The sequence below is a fragment of the Lynx rufus genome, unplaced genomic scaffold (assembly GCF_022079265.1).
Source record: "Lynx rufus isolate CCGP_SWC_20201006 ecotype Redwood Valley unplaced genomic scaffold, mLynRuf1.p SCAF_1, whole genome shotgun sequence".
Taxonomy (NCBI): Eukaryota; Metazoa; Chordata; class Mammalia; order Carnivora; family Felidae; genus Lynx; species Lynx rufus.
The window spans coordinates 20,499,821-20,524,462 of NW_025814823.1; the positions used below are offsets into that span (position 1 = coordinate 20,499,821).

Here is a 24,642-nt window from a genome sequence, read left to right on the forward strand (position 1 = left end):
GGACTAAATAAGATGAGCTATAAACATTTAAACTGTAAGTAAACACCAGGGTACGAAAATCCAGATTCTTCTGAGCAGTTTGAATAACAACTTACTCCTTAAAGTTGTTAATTCACAGATTTTCAAACTGTGGTTGATAGATCCCTGGGAGTCTCCAGCATCCTTTCAGGGGGTCCGCAAACTCAAAACAATTTTCACAATAATGCTAAGATGCTATCTGCGTTTTCACTGTGTTGACACTTGCACTGAAGATTCAAGTGCAAAGGTGGGTTAAACTGCAGGCTCCTTAGCACCAGTCACGGCCATGCCAACAAACTGTCCCAGGAGTCCCTGTACTCCTCATGGCCATGCAGGGAAGTTAAAATTTTTTTTTTTAAAGCCAGTTTCACTTTAAGGATATCCTTGATCAAGGAGCAAAAGCAACTACTTTTAGTTAAACCTTGAGCCTGAGTACAAATCTTTTATTTTTTTTTATTTTTAATTTTTTTAATTTTTAAAAAAATTTTTTTTTTCAACATTTATTTATTTATTTTTGGGACAGAGAGAGACAGAGCATGAACGGGGGAGGGGCAGAGAGAGAGGGAGACACAGAATCGGAAACAGGCTCCAGGCTCCGAGCCATCAGCCCAGAGCCTGACGCGGGGCTCGAACTCACAGACCGCGAGATCGTGACCTGGCTGAGGTCGGACGCTTAACCGACTGCGCCACCCAGGCGCCCCTGAGTACAAATCTTTTAAATACTCTGTGTGTTAGTGGCTCAGCTGGCTGAGTGTCCCACTCTTGATCTGGGCTCAGGTCATGATCTCGCTGTTCGCGAGTTCAAGCCCTATGGCGGGCTTTGCACTGACAGTGCAGAGCCTGCTGGGGATTCCCTCTCCCTCTCTCTCTCTCTCTCTCTCTCTCTCTGCCCCCACTCAGAATAAATAAATAAACTTAAATACTCTATGTGTTAAGACAGAAGCTAAAGTCCTTCTGCCACTACCCAGGCACAGTGATCACCTCAAGGAAAAGTGCTTGCGTCACTGAGTCACGAGCAAAAATAATCATTTTTTGTAGGATACCATTTTTAACTGGAAAAAAAAGGAAACGTTACAGACAATGGCTATTTATTTATTTTTTATTTTTAAAAAAAAATTTTTTTTTTTCAACGTTTATTTTTGGGACAGAGAGAGACAGAGCATGAACGGGGGAGGGGCAGAGAGAGAGGGAGACACAGAATCGGAAACAGGCTCCAGGCTCTGAGCCATCAGCCCAGAGCCTGACGCGGGGCTCGAACTCATAGACCGTGAGATCGTGACCTGGCTGAAGTCGGACGCTTAACCGACTGCACCACCCAGGAGCCCCTACAATGGCTATTTAGACTTAGGTATTTGATAGAACATAAAAGAAGTGAACCTGTCACTTCAAGGAAAAGACTGACAGTGCTTATAACCAATGATACAACTTTAACTTCTAAGCAAAAATTAGAACTGTAGAAAAGTTATATCTGCCACTATGACAGCTTCCTAATAAATAATAATAATAGTTTTCTGATGAGACCAGTGGTAATATTAACAAATGTGAGAGAGAGAGGGAGAATCTATGTGTGTGTAATGAGATGTGTCAACATTTGTAAGATCTGCATAATTCAGTGAAACAATATTTTCTAAGTGATCAATGCATGACATTACAAAGTCATACATGGGGAAAAAAAAATCCATTTTCAGTGCAAGACAGGCCAATCGATTTTCATGTGAACAGAGCATGAGAAGTTCATTAACAGGGTTTCAGATTCCACATTGCAACTAACTTCTCAGAAACCTCTACTCCTTGTTGATTTTTGGAGTAGTATCAAAGAGTAGTTAATGATAAAAGTTTCACTGTCAGGCTGAGTCAAACAAGTAAGGTACATAGCATGGAGGGCTAGGCGATTCTCAGAAGACACAGGAAAACTAGTCTGAGATTGGTGCTGCTTCTCAGATCCGAGTCAGTGATCGAGTCCATACCAGCACATGTGATACAGGTGTTCTATACCAACCTGAATTAAATTGAATCAAATGTGAATTGTGGGGAATCTACATTTGGATCATTAAAAGGAGAGAGAGAAGATCAAGCTAAAACAGTGTATTCTGTTCCCTCACTGTTAATATCCCAAACTGGGAACTCACCTCTTTATCAGCCTTTCTGAGGTAGTGGAGAAGCAGAAATAGAGGGTCTATAGGTGTGGCAAAGTGGAGAAGACCTCCTATAGATTAAAAAGAGAACAAAGGGAATTAAATGTCTTGGAAAGACAACTTAGTTATTTCATCTTAATCCCAGTGTGGAAACCATTTACTGAAAAATATACCTGGGTGGCTCAGTCAGTTAAGCTACCGACTTTGGCTCAGGTCATGATTTCATGGCTCACGAGTTCGAGCCCCACGTTGGGCTCTCTGCTGCCAGCACAGAACCTGCTTCAGATCCTCTGGCCCCTTCTCTCTCTGCCCCTCCCCTGCTCGTGCCCTCTCTCAAAACTAAATAAACATCTAAAAAATAAAAGAAGAGGGGCGTCTGGGTGGCTCAGTCGGTTGAGCGACCGACTTCGGCTCAGGTCAGGATCTCACAGTTTGTGAGTTCGAGCCCCGTGTCAGGCTCTGTGCTGACAGCTCAGATTCTATGTCTTCTGCTTCAGATTCTGTGTCTCCCTCTCTCTCTGCCCTCCCCCACTCATGCTCTGTCTCTGTCTCAGAAAGAAATAAACATTAAAAATTTTTTTTTAAAAGAAGAAAAATATATGTGAAACTCCAAATTCAGAAGTTTTTCCTCCACAAGCCCAAGATTCTACACGACTCTTTCAAAAGGCAGGATGCGGTCCATGAGATTCTACTCCAAAAAGCTTCAAATCCGTACGTGGAGAGGACAGCCAAGACAATGAAACTGATCTTTAAATTCCTTTTGTCTTTAGACATCTTTTTGTTGTTGTTGTTGTTTACTGAAGTATAATTCACATACAATGTTATCAGTTTCAGGTGTACAACATAATTTAACAATTCTATACATTAGTGCTCATACGTCATACTCAGTGCTCACCATCTGCCTCCAAATGACGTTACTGCACTCTTACTGATTATATTTCCTATGCTGTACTTTCCATCTCTGTGACTTCTTTATTTTACAACTGGAAGTGTGTGCCTCTTAGTCCCCTTTATCTATTTCACCCATCTTCCCAGCCCATCTTCCCTCTGGTGACCACCAGTTTTTATTCTGTATTTAAGAGTCTGTTATTTTGGTCTCTTTTATTTGTCGGTTGGTTCTGTTTCTTAAATTCCATTCATGAGTGAAATCATATGATATTTATTTTTCTCTGACTTATTTCATTTAACATTATGCCCTCTAGGTCCATCCATGTTGTTGCACATGGCCAGATCCCATTCTTTTTTATGGCAGATTAATATCCATTGTATATAGGGACATCTGGATGGCTCAGCTGGTTGAGCGTCTGACTCTAGAGTTTAGCTCAGGTCATGATCTCATGTTCATGAGCTCGAGCCCCACATTGGACTCTGTGCTGACAACATGAAGCCTGGTTGGGATTCTCTCTCTCTCTCTGCCTCTCCCTTGCTTGTGCTCTCTCTCCCCAAACAAATCAAGTTAAAAAAATATTCCATTGTATATAAATATTTCTCCTCAGGCAAGGGGAACAAAAGCAAAAATAAACTATTGGGGGGTTCCTGGGTGGCTCAGTTGGTTAATTGTCCGACTTCAGCTCAGGTCATGATCTCAGAGTCCGTGAGTTCAAGACCCATGTCATCATCTGTGCTGACAGCTCAGAGCCTGGAGCCTGCTTTGGATTCTGTGCCTCCCTCTCTCTCTGCCCCTCCCCTGCTCATGCTCTGTCTCTCTCTGTCTCAAAAATAAATAAAAACATTAAAAAAAAAACTACTGGGACTACACCAAAATAAAAAGATTTGTACAGTGAAGGAAACCATCGACCAAACAAAAAGGAAATCTCTGAATGGAAAAATATATTTGCAAATGATATATCCAATTGAGGGTTAATATCCAAAATACATAAAGAACTTACACAACTCAACACCAGAAAAACAATTTGATTTAAAAATGGGCAAAGGCCTGAACAGACATTTTTCCAGAGAAGACATCCAGATGGTCAACAGACACATGAAAAGATGCTCAACATCACTCATCATCAGGGAAATGCAAATCAAAACCACAATGAGATATCACCTTACACCTGTCAGAACGGCTAGAATCAAAAATACGAGAAATAACAAGTGTTGACAAGGATGCAGAGAAAAAGGAGCCATTGTGCACTACTGACAGGAATGCAAATTGGTGCAGCCATTGTGGAAAACATTATGGAGATGCTTCAAAAAAGTAAAAATAGAAGTACCATATAACCCAGTAATTCCACTACTAGGTGTTTACTCGAAGAAAATGAAAACACTAATTTGAAAAGATACGTGCACTCTGATGTTTACTGCAGCATCATTTACAACAGCCAAGGTATGGAAACAACCTAAGTGTCCACTGAAGGATGAATGAATAAAGAAGATAGGGTGTGTGTGTGTGTGTGTGTGTGTGTGTGTGTGTGTGTGTGGAATATTTAGAAATCATTTTTAGCAGAGGTCATCCCACCACCCCTAAAAAGGCAAGAATTGGGGGAAATATGGACAGAACGTGAACCAGCAAAACATTACGAAACCTGTAGAAGTCTATCTATAAAGCTGCAGTAAAATGTAATTTCCTACGCTTTTGAGGATGAGGTCATGGGCAAGCAACAGTATTCTCTCCATACATAGCTCCTTCTATGGTCTGTGGGTTCACAGCTCGGAACTTCCAATGATCGAAGGCTCAGAAGGTGGTTCCCCACCCCAGACCCTAACCTATCCACATCCTACCCTATCCTCCTACTCCTGAAGAAAAGGCAAGAGGAAAGGAATCTAACAAGACTGAGCATAAGAAACAGGAAACTCTGCAGTGAGAGTCTAACTCTACCATCCAGGCTGAAGGGAAAAAAGGCAAATCAAACAAACTAGCCTACCTATTCCCCACTTTTCTTTCCTCTGTCACAGCCCCCTCCAAGCATCCAAGACTCCTTCTCCCATGGGAGTAAGCCAGAAGAGGTATTTCATCAAATGGAACAATAAACAATTCCTTTATCTCCAATCCTTATTTTGGTTTCAGAAACACGTGTACTTACTTTTATTCCCTAGCAGAACAACCTATCTATACAGCCAAGAAATTCTAACCCTAAATTATATATGTGAATCCATTTCATAGCAAGTAAAAGAAAAATTAAGAAAGTAATTTCATATTATATTAGTTGATTATTTTATTAAAAGTAGAAGAGAAACTTATGAAAACAAGCTGTAAGCTCATTTTATAGGAGGCATCCATGATAGTCAGAAATTAGGAACAGGTTTCTAATATCCTGGTGGCTATTCTTAAAAACCGCTCTTTCTTCAAGGCTAAGTTTAAAAGAAGACAATGATGAAAAAAGCAGACATCTTTGCTGTGAACCTAAAACCACTCAAATAAATAAGGTCTATTAAAAAAAAAAGCAGGTACCAGCTCAGAGGGAGAGATGATCAATCACTGCCTCCCGATGTATCCCAATTTCATCTGGATATTACTGTGTCTATCGAGCTAAACCCAACTGCAAGTGTATTACGTTAGAAGTTAGAACTCTCATATATTGCCAAATGAATAAGCATAGCAGTGACAATAAAAGGGAATATATACTTTCCACCTGCCAGACTATACACAGACTGCCATTGCATTTTGGCAACTGAAAGCCATTTCAGATATTCTCATGCACACAAGCATGTGAAATTTATCACCAGCAATAAACCCTTGTTCTGGAATGTCTGAGAAGAAGAAAGACAAAGTGGCTTTTCTACCTTGGCACTAAGAGGAGACATACACAGTCAACAGAAAGCAGAGGGCTTAGAAAGAAACAGAAAGCACTCTCTGGAAACAATGAGAAAATAGGCAGAGAGAATACAGAATGCCTCAACTATCCCTGACTCCCCCCAACTGCCAGAACCATCAGAACAACATGCGGTTTACTTTTTCCTTCTGAGTCAATACTACCCCCAAATTAGAACATTAAATAAACAGAACTTTCTTCGGTGTTGAGTACATGTGTGTGTTGGGGGTATGTTGGGGTGGGGGCAGCAGTGATTTATATGACAAAGCATTAAAAAATCTGTTATATTCTATCTTATTTTAGAAGCAATATCGGTATCCATTTGCAAAGAAATAAGATGTTAAAACTTGAAAATCTTCAAAAGTGTCTAACAGAAGAGCAAAGAGTTCCCAGTCTGCGCAATGTGCAGTGAAAATGAAAGATTTGTACTTTCAGTGGTAGGAAGATCCTCTAATTTCTGACTAAGGACATGTCAATGTTTTAGGAGACAAAGCAGAGGTATTCGTTTAAATTTTCCTACTATCTAGGACATGTAGGTATTGATTTAAACTTGCTCAAATTATCTTTCCTTTCCCCTTGATTAAGCCCTGCTCTGGTGCCAAGGAAGGCTAAGGCATGGACCAGACTCCAAACTGGGCAGACAGGCCTGTACCAACCCCCACACCCCCACCATGCATGAAGGCTGGAAAAGTTAGAGTATGTGTTTTGTTAATGGAAATGTATACGCTAGTCACTTACCTGATTGAACTGACTGATTTATAAACCAAGAATGGTGTTTTTCCTTGAAAACTTTTATTTCAAACAGCTGCTGTAGACACATATTGAACAAGTAAATGGTTCCTTCCCCTGTTAAGACAAATCTGTTTTTTATTTGTAAGTTTTCACACACACACACAAAATCAAAAGACTGTCCAATAGTTCTGAGGAATGTTCCTAATATGAACATAAACATACATAGATATATTCTACACAAACTGACTCCAAGGAAAGCTTATAGCTATTATATACAGATGCTTGTTTTCCAGCTCTATAATCCTCACTGAACTTAAACCAATAAATACAAAAGTACAAGCCATTCATCTTAACTGCTACAAAGCCTCTCACTGAATCCTCCATTAGATCATGAGGGGAAGCCCATTATTAAACTACCCAAACCTAATGGTTCAGCCAGATGAACTGAGCTGGCATGTGGGTCCTTGTCAACAGTGCAGCGTGTGGCTCTGCACACAGAGGGCCCAAGAAAGGGACGGATCCTACACACCCCAGGGCCAGCTCGAAGTGAGAAAAGGCGAGGGCCCTTCAATGCATGAAATCTTTTTCTAACCACAGCACTGTCAAGGACCCTGAGTTTGAATCCGTGGGTACCACATGCTTGGCGTGTGCCGTTGGGGAAGTTATGGAAACGTTTCTGTGCCTCTGTTTCCATTCCGGTAAAACGGAAGCAATACTGAAGCTACCTCACAGGTTTTTGTAAAGGGTAGAAAGACAGAATATATGTAAAGTTCCTAAAACAGTACTCGGAACATAGTAAACGCTCAGCAAATGTTAGCCTTTATTTTTCCACAGCCAACGTAGAAGATGCAAACATTTGTTCTTCTGTTGTTTACAGACAATTTAGACAAAATGGAAATTTTACAAGAAGCTTAGCTTTTTTTTTATACCTTTATTTTCGTTTGATTCTTTACAACCTTTACCACTACCTAAGACTTCTCTTGAAAAAAATTGCCCACCTCAGCTTAGTCTCACATCCAGTGAGGAGTGCCACATAACGTAGCTGACTGATTTCATTTTCAATTCAAATTCAATTTCATCTTGAGGAAAGAAAACTGGAGGAAGCCAGGAAATTCTGCCTCACTTGTGGCTTCTATTTGTATGTCTTTCCATCAACAATAATAACAAGGCACTACCCATTGGCTTTCCCTTGCTTTCACTATTCAATATTGTACCCGCCAGCACAACGCTCTAATTTGCTAAGTATTAGGTGTCTACTCAAAGCCTTATAAAATAACTTTATAACATAAGCCTTGTAAAATAAATTAATGAAAAAACAATCCCACATAAAGACAAATATCAATATTACAGTATATTTACGGTATACTTTAACATTTTTGCCTAAAAATTAGGAAACAAAATGCACTGAATATAAAGTTAAACTAAAACGGCTTGCAATAAAATAGGTATCTCCGTATGCAATGCTTTTAATATAAAAAATTCGCCCCTTGACTGGGAACGAATATACTGCCTTTTGGTCAGAACAAAATAAGGAAAGTACTGCTAAAAATGAAACCACTCAAAATCTTGGCATGTCAAGCAAAAACTTTTTTTTTTTTCACTCTGGTTGTTTATTTTACTTTACAACATAAAATGAATATAAGTGGAGGCTAATGTTGGATAACTACTCTAAGAAGAGTTGGCTTAAGAAAGCTAACGAAAATTAGTCCGTTTTCCGAGAGAAACCAAACATGCCACTTTTTTGTCCTGCATGCATTTCTGACGAGTGAATCATCTACAGATTTAAATTACAACAACAACAAAAAATGTTTAGGTCAAACTTGTTTTGATCATCCAGTAATGCCAGCTTACCTTTCAAAGCTATTAAGGAAGGACAAACATACACGGTAATAAGTACATACACTTTGGGGCAGCAGTGTTTAAAAAACATTAAAGTTACAGTTCTCGGAGGTGGTGAGGAAGAGAGAGGAGGAAAGCTTACCTGAACACGGGTTCACCAGTTTGACAAACATAAGCCCACTTTTCATCTTCTTTGCAGCATCTTTGAAATATTCTGAAAAGAAACAATGAGTCTGTAAGATTAAAGGGCATTTGCTTTGTTGCTCACCTTATTTAGTTTACTTGGTTTTTCTTCCTTCTGTTTATATGGTTTTTCTTTGTAAAATCTTTAACTTCATTAGAGTTGGACCTTCTGGGTCATACTTAGAGAGGCTTCTCTTCCTCAAGCTTATGTGAATCACCTGCATTTTCTCCAAACACCTTAACATTGTATCTTCAATCTATCTGAAATATATCTGGGTGTAAGATATGGAGAGCAGATCCAGCTTTTTTTTTTTTTTTTTCAGTGAATTGTCCAGTTGTCCCAACACTATCTTCTGAAGGACTCATTACTGAAACAATTCCTTTATGCTGAATGTTTAAAATACATTTTTAAGTCTGTCTATGGAAATTCTATTTTGGTCCACTAATCTGTGTCTGCTTTAGCATTATTACTTCAATATTTCAATTATTATAGCTTTAAAATGCACTTTATTACCTGTTGAAGTAAGTTCTCGCAGTATGTTTCCTCTACAATATTTTCCTGTCCAAGTTTTAATTGTGTAGATCAAAACACATAGATCATGACAATTTTATTTATAACATTTCTTCCAGACGTTTTAAATGCACGTTCAGGGGCGCCTGGGTGGCGCAGTCGGTTAAGCGTCTGACTTCAGCCAGGTCACGATCTCGCGGTCCGTGAGTTCGAGCCCCGCGTCGGGCTCTGGGCTGATGGCTCAGAGCCTGGAGCCTGTTTCCGATTCTGTGTCTCCCTCTCTCTCTGCCCCTCCCCCGTTCATGCTCTGTCTCTCTCTGTCCCAAAAATAAATAAACGTTGAAAAAAAAAATTTAAATGCACGTTCATAGAAGTCATTTGGAGAATCTCTCTCCAAAAGGAACAAAGGGGCTCTACTAATCGAGCAGAGCAACAACCTACCAAAGAGCAAATGGGAGAGCTTTGGGGTAAGGACTGGCACTTCGGTGTGTTTTCTTTTCTGTGGCCCACGTTCCCTTCACCCCATTTCGGATCTTCATAAACTTAAATACAGCAAGCATGATTAGAAATCGGCTTACTCGGGGCGCCTGGGTGGCACAGTCGGTTAAGCCTCCGACTTCAGCCAGGTCACGATCTCGCGGTCCGTGAGTTTGAGCCCCGCGTCGGGCTCTGGGCTGATGGCTCAGAGCCTGGAGCCTGTTTCCAATTCCGTGTCTCCCTCTCTCTCTGCCCCTCCCCCATTCATGCTCTGTCTCTCTCTGTCCCAAAAATAAATAAAAAACGTTGAAAAAAAATTAAAAAAAAAAAAAAAAGAAATCGGCTTACTCATGCATGGTTAAAATACAACTTTCTTCTTAAAATAATAGTACACTAAATATATAAAGGTTTAAAAACCCTAATTTTGAGATTTCTACTTGCAACTAAATGGAGTAACAGGAAGCTGATTTATCCTCCCACCTGAAACAACCAGAACAGTAACAACAATGACAACAACAATAAAATAATACATGAAACAACTGTTTTCAAGACACTGGGCATTGAACCCTGCAGGACAGTGACCCCGGAGAGATGGGAGACAACCGAGGTGCGCCCTGTGAATGCCCCAGCTTATTGCTTTGAGAAGAGTTTCCGGTCCACAGAACAGAATGGAAGGCCCCAGGTGAAGCCTGGCAGACTCCCTGAGTTTTAGAGGTGGAGCGGAGAGTTCTAGAGACACCATGGCTACAGTTCACAGGGCAGTTTACGGGAAAGGAGAGTGCTACAAAGAAAGAAAATGCCATAGATGTGCAAAGGTACTGCTTGAGTACTCAACGGAGTACTGATCAGTGCATGCATATGATGACACTACCTGAGGGCCAGGAGACGAGCCACCCGCGTTGGATTAGAGGGAATAGGACCTCACACTCACTCAGGGCTCCAAATTCCAGATGGGCTGGAAAACCTCACAATTCAGAGTACTCAAAAGGGCCTTGCCTCAACAATGGGGAGCAGATAGCCCTAGACTAAATGCTGCTGTGGTCCCAGCAAACTAATTTTAAAAGCAAGACCTAAAAGGATCAAACTATTTCTAAGTACCTCCTCTGTGCTCCAGAATGAAGCTCAAGATTATTTATAGGAATACAAAAGTATTCATCAGCCACAAAGGTAAAATTCACAATGTCTGGCATCTAATCGAATGTTACTGCGCATTCAAAGAAGCGGGAAAATATGGCCTATAATGAGAAAAATAAAGAAATCAATATTGAGGGAAGGGTACTGATATTAGACACAGATGTTAGAATGAACAGGCAAGGGCATAAGAACAGTATTCCTCATGCACAAAAAATTAAATAGAGAGACGTAGTTTTTTTTTTTTTTTTAAAGACCCAAATTAAAATGAAAAATACACTATATGGGATTAACGGCGGGAGAAAAGATTAATGAACTGAAGACATAGCAATAGAAACTATGTAAAATGAAAACACAGAGAAAAAAGAATGAAAAATAAATAGAGTATCAGTGAACTGTGGGACAACTTCAAGCATCCTAATAATATACATGTCACTGGAGTTCTGAAAGGGGATGTGGGGAACAGAAAAAATATTTGAAGAAATTATGGCTAAATATTTTCAAATCTGATGAAAACAATAAACCCACACATCCATGAGGTTCAATAAACCCAAAGGACAGAAAGAGGAATAAACTATACATCATAATCAATAGCTCAAAGCCAGTAATAAAGAGACAAATCTTAAAAACAGACACAAGAAAAGAGGACACATTTATGTACAGAGGAAAAAACTAAAAATGGCAGCAAATTTCTTGTTGGAAATAATGCAAGCCAGAAGACAATAGAAACATCTTTAGAGCACTGAAAGAAAACATGATGATCCTCGAGAGAAATACCCTTGAAAAATGAGGGTGATTAAAATAGACTTTTTCAGACAGCAAGAGCTGAAAGCAATAACCACCAACAGACCCATACTACCAAGGAATGCTAAAAGAAGTCCCGGAAAAAGGGAATACGATACCAGATGAAAATATGAATCTAAACAAAGAAATGAAGAGTGCCGTTAATGGTGACTACAGGGGTAAATCAATAGGAATTTTTTTATTACTTGAATCTCTTTAGATCACTGACTAAACAAAAATAACAAGTTAGTGTGGGGCTTACCACCTACATATAAATGAAATACATGACGACAATAGCACGAAGGCCAGGATGGGGGAAATGAAAGCATACTGTTGTGAGTTTCTTATGCCGTCTCAGTCTTAAAAAAGCAGAAAGAGAGTAAAAGCAGTTACAAAGGGCAGATGAGATAAAGAGAAAACAAACAGAGGCTGACAGACGCAAACCTAACCCTATTAATCATCACATGTGACATAAATCTCTGTGCACCCCAATTCAAAGGCAGAAGTTTCCAGATTGGTTAAAAAAGTTAGGTAATACCATATGCTGCCTGTAAGAGACACACTTCAAAGCACTAGCAGATTACAATGAAGGAAGAAGATACATCGCCCTTATCATGCTACTTATAAAAACAAAGATGAAATAGCTCTGCTAATAACAGACACAGAATATTACCAGGAATGAAGAAGGTCATCTCACTGACTTGACTGGTTTCACTTAGCATTATACCCTTTAGCTCCATCCACGTTGCTGAAAATGGTGATTTCATTCTTTTGTTACGGCTGAGTAATATTCCGTCATATATTTATCATCTCTTCTTTATCCACTCATCAGCCGACGGACACTAGGGTTGCTGCCGTATCTTGGCTACTGTAAATAACGCTGCAATAACCATACAGGTGCACATATCTTTTCAAATTAGTGTTTTCATTCCTTTGAGTAAATTTCCAGTAGTGAAATTACTGGATCATATGGTAATTCTATTTTTAATTTTTTTGAGGAAACTCCATACCGTTTTCCATATGATTTCACTCATATTTAGAATTTAAAAAAACGAAAAAAGATAAAAAGAGACAAACAAAAAAACGGACTCTGAACTACAGATAACTGACGGCTATCAGAGGGGAGGTGGGTTGGGGGATGGGTGAAATAGGTGGTGGGGACAAAGAATACATGTACTATGATGAGCACTGTGTAGCGTATAGAATTGTAGAATCACTGTATTGTACCCCGGAAACTAATGTATGTATGTGCCAATAAAACTCTACTGGAATTTAAAAAAATAATTTTTTTAAAGCCGGTCATGTCATTTCACAATGAGAAAAAGACCAAGAGGAAATAATCTTAAATGTTTATGCTCACAAATACAGAGCCGCGGGATGTGCTAACCCTCAGAGAACCCTCTGCCCTATCTTCAACCCTTGGCAACCACTAAATCTGTTCCCCGTCTCTACAGTTTTGTGCTTTTGAGAATGTGATACAAATGGAACCATACCGATTTAATTTTAAGAATCTTTTAAGACTTTCCTTTCTGCAACTTGTAAAAATGTACAGGATAAAGTTTAGCACTGTTAAAAACTTTTCCACAAAACGAAAACAGGTTTTGGTTTCTCTCCTTGCCCCTGCCGTTTCTCACTTGTCCAGCCTCGCTTATCTCCATTGTGTCTCCAGGCACAGAAAAGGCGACCTCTCTCTTTCGGCAATACACCCTTTATTTTATATCAATACCACGGTAAATCTTTCACCGTTAACTCGGTGAATCATTATTGATTTTTTCTGTTTCCTTTTTTTTTTTTAATAGAAAGTGCCAGTTGTGGTGATTCTTGCCAGGTCTCCTTCAGCCTTCCCATTCCTGCAGAGCTTAAAATAATTAAAATTTACAAACACCAAAGGGCCAAAAAATATATTTTTAACAACTAGACAAGGGAAGCACTGTTTCCATTTTTCTCAGGAAGAGCACTAAGTCCGAGGATTAGGTATGGCCTAAAATGTCAAACTGTAAGAACTTTGGATTTACTAAGTACAAATAAATACTGACAATGTGTTCTGCTGCAAATGCCAGGGTTCTCTGGAATATACTTTGAGAGGTATTAGTGTAGATAATGCTGAAATGTCTATTTGGTAGGGAAAAAAAGTCATCTTTTCTCAGTCGTGCCAATAAAATGAACTGCTGTTGGACTCAATCTTTCAACACAGAATTCCAAGTGAGATGCTATACTCAGGTTGTTTTTCCTCTTCAACGACACAATGGATTTTAAAACTAATCTCTCCTCCCTACCTCAGTCATTCATTTATTAACTATTGATTAGCAAAGCCGACCCAGCCTCTACCCATGAGATGCTTTTGGACTTTCCATGGAAGAGAAAGATATTGGGTGAAATTATCACACAAACGCGGACTCCAAATATAACAGCTGCTAAGATGAAAAAATACATGGAACTTGAGACCTTAAGACAGAGGATAACAACAGAGACGAGGAGGTCTAAGGCCTCTGGTGCCTAGCAATGGTTAAGTACTTTGCTTTGATGGCTAAGAAGTCAAAGGAATTATGCATTCACTTCACTAGCTAAATCTTCCCTTGTCTCCTGGGCCCAACCCAAGCCACAGAAAGGTTTTGTTTGATGTGCGCCTTTAAAAAAAATCTGAATTTAGGTGCCAATATTCGGAAATCAGGTGATTTTACATAAAGTGCAGACTGCAAATTAAGTATATTTTCCCTAAACGTGAAAAAAAAAATTACTAGGCAAAGATTTTGCCTTGTGCAATCAAAGAAACCCGGCAACAACAAGCTAACTTTGTGAAACCCCAACTACCACTCTCTAGTTCCCGTATTCCCCTATGGCAGCTCGTACATCCATCCCATGGTCAGACCATTGACAGATGCCACATATGTCCTCACTGAACTGCATTCTTGTCTGCTAGATTCTGTGTACCCACAGCAGGACCTAACAAGTATCAAGTGCTGAATAAATAACCATTTAGTAATAGACACCACCCTCTTACCGAATCTTTTTTTATTTTATTGCCAATCTTTATTTTATTTTATTACCAGTTTTCTGTTACCAGCCCAGGTATTAACCTAGGCACTGAGGATACAGCTGTGAATAAAACAAGGCCCCGGCTCTCAGAGCAAGACTGCATTCATTACACCCCTTTATCTCCGTCTACTTCTTCTCCACCCCATTTCATCAATCCCCATGCTCTACCCTTAACCTCTCAATCATCCAGTGCTACAGGACAGGGGATAGGGCCCACATCTACCAGAACCTGGAGGCCCTGGGTCCAGAACAGAAATAACATGCATTCCACAAATGTGAGTCACTTAGAAAATTTTAAATCGGTAAAATAAAAATTAAAAATAGGTAAAATGAGTGTCAATGATATATTTTATTTAACCCAATATACCTAAAGTATTTTCATAACATGTAAAAAAATTTCACGTAAAATGTGTTAGCATGTTACCTGTTTTTTATAGATGTGCTCTATCCGATTGAGAAAGTTCCCTATTCCTAATTTGTTAACTTTTTTTTTTTTTAATCATGAAAAGTACTGTGTTTTTTCAAATGCTGTTTCTGTGGCTATTGAGATGGTTATGTGGTTTGGGGCTTTTATTTTATTAAAATGGTATGTTGATTGATTTTGGTATGTTGAACTAACCGTGCATTCCTAGGATAAATCCCACTTGCTCATGGTTTATAATCCTTTTCTACATACTCCTGGATTTAGTTTGCTAGTTGTTGAGCACTTTGGCATCTATGTTTGCTAGGGATATTGATCTATACTTTTCCTATGCCTTTGTCTGGTTTTGGTATGAAAGTAATACTGGCCTTACAGAATGAGTTGGGAAATGTTCTTTTTCCTTTTTTGTTTTGAAAAGTTTAAAAAGGATTAATATTAATATGTTAAATGTTTTTTTTAATTTTTTTTTAACGTTTATTTATTTTTGAGACAGAGAGAGACAGAGCATGAACACGGGAGGGTCAGAGAGAGAGGGAGACACAGAATCCGAAACAGGCTCCAGGCTCTGAGCTGTCAGCACAGAGCCCGACGCAGGGCTCAAACTCACAGACCTGAGCCGAAGTCAGACGCTTAACTGACTGAGCCACCCAGGCGCCCCAATATGTTAAATGGTTAGTGGACTTTATCAGTTAAGCTATGTAGGATTGGGCTTTTTTTTTTTCCTATGGGAAACTTAATTTACTAACTTCTTTACTTGCTATAGGTCCATTTAGATTGTCTATTTCTTCCTGAGTTGGCTTTGGTAATTTATGCCACCCTAGGAATTTGTGCATTTTATCTAAGTTATCTATTTTATGGGCATACAGTTGTTCATAGCGTTCCCCATGGTCCTTTTTAATTTCTGTAAGATCATTAGTGATGTCCCCTCTTGCATTCCTGATTTTAGTAATTTGAATCTTCTCTCTCTTTCTCTCCCCTCCCCTCTCTTTTTGTGGTCATTCTAACTAAAGATTAGGCAATTTCATTGATCTCTTCAAAAGGACCAACTTTGGCTTCATTGATTTTTCTCTATGTTGTTTTTCTATTCTCTCCTTTGTTTATTTCTGCTCTGATCTTCATTTCCTTCCTTCTATTTGCTTTGGGTTTGGTTTGTTCTCCTTTTTCTAGTTTCTTGAACTGGAAGTTTAGATTATTTGAGATCTTTCTCCTTTTTAGATATAGCCATATACAACTACATATTTTGCTCTAAACACTCATATGTCTGCATCTCTTCTGTTTTTGATATATAATGTATCATTTTCATTCGATTCATTTGATCCATTGGTTATTTTCAGAGTGTGTTGTTTAATTTCCACGTATTTGTGAATTTCCAAAATTTCTTTCTGTTATTGCTTTCTATTTTCAGTGTTTTTGGAGAGCATATTCTGTATAATATCAATCCTTTTAAATTTACTGAGGTTTGTTTTATGGCCTGTGATATGGTCTTTTCTCGAGAATGTTTCATGTTCACTTAAGGAGAATGTGTATTCCACAATTATTGAGTGTTCTATAGATGTCTCTTTAGTCGTTTTACAGTGTTGGTCAAGTCTTCTATTCCCTTGATGATCTTCCTCTTAGTTGTTTTAGCCATATTGGAAACGGATTATTTAGATCTCCCACTAATATTATTCAATTGTGTATATATACCTTCAATTTGATCAGTTTTTGGTTTGTATATTTTGGGGCTCTGTTGTTAGGTGTATATATGTTATATAATAGACTAACATTATTATCATTATAAAGTACCCACTCTTGTGTCTAGCAACAATTTCTGTCTTAAAGTCTATTTCATATGATTAGTAGAGCCATTCAACTCTCCTTTGGTTACTGTTTGCATTATACCTTTTCCCATCTGTTTATTTTCAACCTATTTGTGTCTTTTAATTTAAAGTGTGCACCTGGTAGATAACATATAGTTGCATCATGCCTCCCCATTGTGCCAATCTCTGCCTTTTAATAGGAATGTTTAATGCATTTACCTTTAATGTAATTACAGATAAGGTAGGATTTATATCTGCCATTTAACTTTATTTTCTATATGTCATATGGTTTTGATCCTGTATTCCTCTATTATTGCCTTCTTTTGTGTTTAATAGATATCTTCTAGGGCATTATTTTAATTCCCTTTTCATTTCTTTTACTATATTTTTGGGGGAGCAATTTTCTCAGTTGTTGTCTTGAGAGTTATAATTAGCAACCTAACTTACAACAATGTAGCTCAAATTAATATTAACTTGAAAATTTCAATAGTATCTAGAAATTTTCCCACAATATATTCCTTTTCCCCTCCTTCCTTTGTGCTATTACTATGTGCCATATATCTATGTGTGTGTGTACATATATACATATACACACAAATTATCTTTATCTATGATAAGCCCATCAACCATTTTATATTTTTTGCTTATGAAGTTATATTTTAAATCAGATAGAAAAGAGTTACAAACAAAAGTACATTTTTATTGTCTTTTGTAGTTATCTATATTTATCTTTACCAGTGCTCTGCATTCTTTGTGTGGATTCAAGTTACCATCTAGTCTCTTTTCCTTTCAGTTGGAAGGACTAACTTCATGATTTTTGAGGGTCAAGTTTACTAGTGATGAATTCTCTCAGTTCTTCTGTATCTGAGAATCCCTCAGTTATGAAGGGTAGTTTTGCCAGATACAGAATTCTTGGTTGAGTATATTTTTCTCTCAGCATCTTGAATATGCCATCCAACTAACTTCTGGGCTCTCTGATTTCTAATGAGAAGTCAGCTATTCATCTTAATGAGGATCTCTGTACTTGATAAATCACTTGCTCTTGATGCGTTCAAGATTCTTTCTTTGTCATTTGACAGTTTGACTATGCCGTGTGTAGGCATGGATCTCTTTCTGTTTATCCTACTTAGAGTTTGTTGAGATTCTTAGATATGAAATGTTTTTCATCAAATTTGGGTCTGGCCATTCTTCAAATATTCTTTTTACCTCTTTCTCTCTTCTCTTGCTGGGACTCCCACTATACATATGTCAGCTATGCTTGGTGGTATGCTATGGTCTCTGAGACTATGTTCAGTTTTCTTAATATTTTTATCTCTCTGTTCCTCAGGCTAGATAATCTTAATTGGCTTATCTTCGAGTTTTGCTAATTCTTTCTTCTGTCAGCTCAAATCTGCTATTGAACCTGCTCATGAATTTTTCATTTCAGTTATACTTTTCAACTCTGGAATTTATATATTCTTTTATAATTTCTATCTCTTTTTATTGATATACTTTATTTTGTGAGACTTCATTACCATACTTTAATTTTTTAGATATAATTGGTTGTAGTTCTTTGAATGTATTTATAAGAGCTGATTAAAATCTTCACAGAATAAGTCCAACAACTGGGCCCCCTCAGGGACAGTTTCTATTGACTACTTTTTTCTTCTCCTGTGTATAAACCTACTTTCCTATTTCTTCAGGTGTCCCACACCCTTAAAAAAAAAAAAACAAAAAGCTAGACATTTTAGATAATATAGTGATTGATGTGACAATTCTGAAAATCAGAACCCCCTGCCCCAAGTCCCTAAGATTTATTGTTGTTGCTGCTTTTTGTCATCATTGTAGTTGTTGCTGTTTTTTTAGTGACCTTCCTGGACTAATCCTATAAAGTCTGTTACGCTTGTAACCACTGATGTCTCAGTTAGTTTAGTGGTTAGCTAATGAGTAGTCAGGGATTCCCTTAAATGTTTTGAACAAAGAAGCCTTCCAACATTTGCTAAGGAGTTCTGCATGTGTTTTGGGACATGCCCTCAACACTCAACCAATTTAAACTTCTACCTTACCTTTTATTTACTGCTTACCTAACTGTGAGAGATTAGGGCCCTCTCAGGTCTTTCCTGGGCATGCATACCGTCCTGAATATGTGCTCGGCCTTTTAATTTCCTAGGAATATGTCAGAGCTTTTCAAAGTCCCTTATGGATATCTTCTCCTCATATCTTCCTTTTAAGTTTTTGGCCAGGTTCTTATTTGCCCAACTGCTATTGCTCCCTCAGGAGCTGATATATTAACAATTGCCACTGATTATTTTTGACAAAGGCCCTGGGGACAGGGTATTTCTTGCAGAGCAAGTTCTGAGCTCCAATCTAGCTTTTCTAGGGAACTGCAAGACAGGTCAAATAGGGACAATGCTCTGGGAATGGAACGTTTGGAGAAGCGCCAACAAGGCCTGTCCCATCCAGGGGTTGCAATGCTGATGGTTTTTACAAGTACCATATTTGCAAGACTGTTGGTTTTCAAGGTTCCTGTAGACCTGGAGAGAGGGAGATGTGAGCAGTTCAAGTTACAATGCCACAAACCCTGCTTAATGAGATTCAGCAGTTTTTCTTGAATAAACACTTCTCAGATTGTTGGAAGACTTTAGCTAATTTCAAGAGTTTTGAAAAAGCTGATTTTGGCCATCTTTGCCAATGTTTTCATTGCTTTTATGGAGGGGTGGATTTACCCCCACCGAATCTTGAAGGCTTAGCATGAGGAAAGAACTCATATTGCTATAAGACTTCTGATAAATTCTTTAGTCTATACCTGGCCTTAGGCACACAAAGTTACTTGTGACTATAAATTAAAGGCTCTATAAAAGTTACAGTTTTTTGGGGCGCCTGGGTGGCGCAGTCGGTTAAGCGTCCGACTTCAGCCAGGTCACGATCTCGCGGTCCGGGAGTTCGAGCCCCGCGTCAGGCTCTGGGCTGATGGCTCGGAGCCTGGAGCCTGCTTCCGATTCTGTGTCTCCCTCTCTCTCTGCCCCTCCCCCGTTCATGCTCTCTCTCTGTCCCAAAAATAAATAAACGTCGAAAAAAAAAAAAAAAGTTACAGTTTTTTTATTTTCATTTAAATCTGGAAAATTCTGGGTCATCCTATGGACTATTTCCTTACCCACAAGCTTAAAAGTTCTATCTTTTTTCTAACTTTTACCTGCATCTAGCACAGCTGAAGGATAGCAAAATTAATGAAAGAAGGAAAAAAAAAATCTGCTTTTAGAAAGAATGAGAAGTGTGTGAGAGTGGGAGTTGGAGAAGGGTTGTCCTCTACTAACCTAGTTGTAACTAAGGCCTATTTCTTTGATAATGTCAGCACAAAAAAGAGTACAAGATCCAGAGACAGAGAGGTCCGCTTAACCCACTCTCAGTTCCTTTTCTTGCTCAGCAGTGTGAACTTGGGCACAGTATGAACTGTGTGCCTCAGTTGTTTCATTTATAAAATAATTTTATAGGTTTTTTTTAAAGAAAAAAAAATTTTTTTTAATGTTTTATTTATTTTTGAAACAAAGAGAGACAGAGCATGAGCAGGGGAGGGGCAGAGAGAGAGGGAGACACAGAATCCGAAGCAGGCTCCAGGCGCTGAGCTGTCAGCACAGAGCCTGACGTGGGGCTCGAACTCACAAACCGCGAGATCATGACCTGAGCCGAAGTCAGACGCTTAACTGACTGAGTCACCCAGGCGCCCCCAAATTTTATAAGTTTTTCTTAAGCTTAAATACATGTCAAAGTGCCTAGAACATGTAATAAACAATTAAAAATCAGTTCCCTTTCTCTCAGTGACATGGAAACATTAAGAATATGCAGGGAATAATAAGATCAAAATATAAAGGTTAAAAATTCTAAACACAGAATTACCTAAGGGCTTAATGATTAGCTTTTTAAGAAGAGACTAAGTTAGGACCAGGATATCCTTTTCTAAAAGCCAAAACACAATATTCATTTTAGGTGCGAAAATGAAGATAATCCAATATATACTAAAGTACCCAGCAGTTTTTGGCACATGGAATGTGCTCAATAAATGTTACATGAATGTGGTGTTTGACTTTAGAAAAAGCTCAGTAAGAAACAGTAAAACAAGTTTTGATACCCAACAAGTTGAACTTCATTTATCTAGAAAATCGACTCATATGAAACACCTAAAGCTACGCTGAATAAAATAAGATTCAAATTGCATTTTTTAAAGAGTAAGCTTCCCACCCTTCTTTTTCTGACTGTTTTCTCTTACATAAGAGATGACTTAAGCCATGCTGGCCAAAAGTGTTTTCAGAAAAATAAAAAAATTCAGACATAGGTACTTGGTATTTTGGGCCATTTTGGACTCAGTGATATCTCAAACTTGCTAATTGCCAATTGTCTCAAGCCCTGCTAGCTTTTGTCTAACCAACTCCACGGCAGTTTTCTTATGGCCTTTGTGTTTTCTATAAAGACCCAATTTTATGTCCCACTGGTCACCATTAACTCTAGCAGCAAATTCTCCATCTGTTTACCATCCCGATCTAAACACCTCAACAGAAAGGAAAGTCTCATTGCTACCTTCCTGACATTTGAACTTTAAAGAAAACATGCCAGTGATCAAGAGACAACTGTGTCCGATGAATGTAAAACAGCAAATAATAGCTAATACGTATTGGGCATCTACCACACCAGGCAACGTCCTTGATACAAGTTACATGATGTCATCCTTATACTATTTCTATGAGGTAGGTGCTATTTTGATTCCCACTCTTTTGGGTCAAAAACTTGCCCAAAGTTAAGGAACCTGTTCAAGGTCACAGAGCTATGTAGCTGGACAGAGAGCAAAGATTTAAGAGACACTTGAGAGAAACTCTTAATCTCAAATCCCATCCGCATTAACTCAGAAAACACAAACTGCAGCTCTGAGGCGCAGTGACTATCTTGCACGCCTGTTCTCTTACAACGAAGACGTCGCAGACCCATTTGTCTTCTCTTGTGTCCTGTTCAGCTTTGAGGACCAGAGGGTCATCTAATCAGCTGCCCCCACTCCAATCCAGCCGGCTTCCCACACTGCCAGGGGTGCAGCAGAAGGAAAAGAGGGGCGGGGGTGCTGGGGAAAGCGAGAGAGACAAAAAGGGCTGGGATCAAAAAATATACGAACAAACAAAGAGAGAAATCTGTCGTGGGATTTCAGGTGATAAAAACAGATAAAGAAGTTTGACCAAAGGTAAGAAAAGGAAACTGCTCTTCCCATTAGAGAATATAACATCCTCTACACAGTTACATACACCCCCAAGTTTTCACAGAAAACTTGCCTGTACACAGCATGTATCACTGCACAGACTTAACCATTATGTAATATTGAAAAGTTAGTCAGGAAGTCTTGTAGAAGCCAAAACGCAACATTATTTTTCATCTTCAGACTACATGGTATGGGCTGTGCCGTTGATACGAAGTTACTTATCAACCAGTTTTTAAACTTGGCAGCTCTTTCTTATCCCTCTCTTGGTTAAGACAAGTTTCTTCATATCATTTAAAGTTCAAAGACATGAGGCAGCAGAAAGAGCCACCTTTTTGCCAAGTGTTCTTATGACTTGGAAGCAACGGACATTTGTCCGTGACCCTGTCTGATTTTTGGCACACAGCAGATAAGCTCTGAGAAACACACACCCGCTGTTACATGGGGAAGAAAGGACAGACATCAAAGCACCATTTACTTTATTTTTAGATACTATATCAAGGCTATTCAGTTTCCTTAAGAAGATCTAATAGGAAAAAAAAAAAAAAAAAAAAGATGAGAGCATCACTCTCATGCTCATGCAATACCTTGTCCTAAATAGGTTCTGGTTCATTTTTTGCAGTCATCAGCCATTAGAACATATTCACCCCCCTTGGTTCCTTTTGGTTTGATTGCCAGGGACAGCTCCTTGGGAACACTTGGCTAGGACACTTGCAATGCACACAAGACAAATCAGCATAATTTTTAAGTTACTTGCCACTTCCAGGAATGTTAATTTAAGCAATGACTACATGTCTTCCCTTCCCAAGATGTTACCACTGCCATCAAAGAGATCTGGGTCACTTTCCAGGCTTTGGGGCACTCTGTTTCCTTCAACGCCACAGGAGGCAAACCAAGAAAGCTAGACAGAGGCACGCACCAGAAAAATAATTCTCAAGTAATGGGTTCCTCTAAGAATGTCTTTTTGATTTTAAAGCTTTGAAGAAAAAAGAAAAAACCAAAAACTGGCCTTCACCAAGGCCATAGAAGATAAACCTTCCATTTTCTCAAGGCTGCCCCTATCAATAGCCATGTTTCTAGGACGGACCTGTGCGCTGAAGAAGAAACTGATGAAGAACTTCAGGGTGGCGGGCAATTCAGAGTCACGAAGACCAACGACACGTACAGATGGAGCTAAGCTTTTGAAATATCTGCGAAGCAGGAATATTCTAGAGAGGCAGAAAGGACAGACCCGGCTGGGATGTCTACTGATAACCAGGGCTGGCACCAGGACAGGCAGTGTGCCTGGTCCCTGGTCATCAAACTGACAGAGGGAACCCCAGCCCTTTCTGATCCTCCCGCCTCTCCCATCCTGGTGGGATGCCACCACTCGGCCAGCAGAGTGGCCTCTGGCCTACAGCAGGGGTCCTAGACACCCAGGGAGGGCCTGGAGTGTCTGCCATTTAATTCCTGTGGGGTGTTGGGACAGATTGTCTGACTTCTCCAAGTCTTGTAAAATGGTGATGATAAAGCTTGCCTTGACTAATTCCCAAGGCCATCGTGAGGGTCAAATACAACAGCAGACATCAAAGTGTCCTGCAAAGGTATAAGAGCTAAAAGACACAGGACCTAGAAGATGGGCTTCCTAGAAATTACCCAAACCTTGGGTAAACGAAGAAGAGTGCAAGTTATAGCCCAAATCTACTTCTTCATACGATGAACCTCTTCCCCACCTATATGCCATCTAGCCAAAGAGACCCCCAAGAACTGGGAAACTGAGAATGCTCGGCTGAGACCACCCCGTCACACGCAGTGCAGGCTTCTGGCCAGAGCTCAGGCACACTGGGGGTTGAGGGCAGCAGCTAGCTCTTGTGCTGCCCAGCCTCACCATTCCCTCTTCTGGAAAAGTGCTCCCTACCCTCCAGAACCCCTCTGTCCTCTCCGTCTCCCACCTGGTGCTGTAGTGGAGGCTGCCCCTCCAAGGCTACAGCTAACAGGGGGTGAGGCTGGGGTTGCATGTGATCACAGTGGGGCCAGTCAAAAGGCTATAAGAGAAGAAGAGAAAAGGGGCAGCTTCTCCCAGTAGATACTGGAGGATTTGAGGTGTGGGTGCAGCGTGCAGCCTATTATTCACTAAGTGGAGGAAGTTGGTTTGAGCAGAGGAAGTAAACTCTCAGGGGGACAGAAGCCCTGGACCTCTAAGTGCTGCAACGCCCTAGTTCCAATGCTTGTATACTCTCCACCCCGCCTCTACCCCCAACTCACAGCCGGCCCTTCCCAGGGATCAATGAACTGGCTAGGGAACCCCTAAGGAAGTATAAGCCAGGTTTTGTAACACAATTAGGATGAATGTCTCAACATTAAATGCATAGTAATTTCCATACCAAGCCAGATTCATGGTCTACTCAAACTGGCATCCTATTTATGGTAAGTACACCAAGGGACGTTTGCAGGAGGCCATGGTTGTCCTAAAAACTTCAACCTCAAATGGGTTTCAAAGAATCCCAGCTTGCCATTGTGGCCATTATGGTTCTGTGAATTTATGTTCACCTCTCCTGCATCTATTTGTATTTTCAGTCTTTACCCACTCTTAAAGATAATCCATTCAAAATATGCAGTCTATGCTGTGAA

The 24,642-nt window shown here is 39.5% G+C and overlaps 1 protein-coding gene across 7 annotated transcripts in view; it reads right to left on the reverse strand.

The window, feature by feature from the left end:
• Positions 1 to 24,642, reverse strand: part of RNASEH2B (ribonuclease H2 subunit B) — a 69,890-nt gene that overhangs the window by 35,634 nt on the left and 9,614 nt on the right. For 3 of the 7 annotated variants that reach the window (XM_047079327.1, XM_047079297.1, XM_047079281.1), the window contains exons 1-4: positions 12,238 to 12,341; positions 8,622 to 8,693; positions 6,647 to 6,754; positions 2,148 to 2,224 (exon numbers count right to left, since the gene is read on the reverse strand). In XM_047079327.1, the coding sequence (XP_046935283.1) occupies positions 2,148 to 2,224; positions 6,647 to 6,754; positions 8,622 to 8,693; positions 12,238 to 12,331 (351 nt within the window). In that variant the 5' untranslated portion in view covers positions 12,332 to 12,341. Of the gene's footprint in view, positions 1 to 2,147; positions 2,225 to 6,646; positions 6,755 to 8,621; positions 8,694 to 9,176; positions 9,318 to 12,237; positions 12,342 to 24,642 lie in introns of those variants that run through there. The other 4 variants (XM_047079289.1, XM_047079305.1, XM_047079313.1 and 1 more) reach the window with 2 other exon arrangements.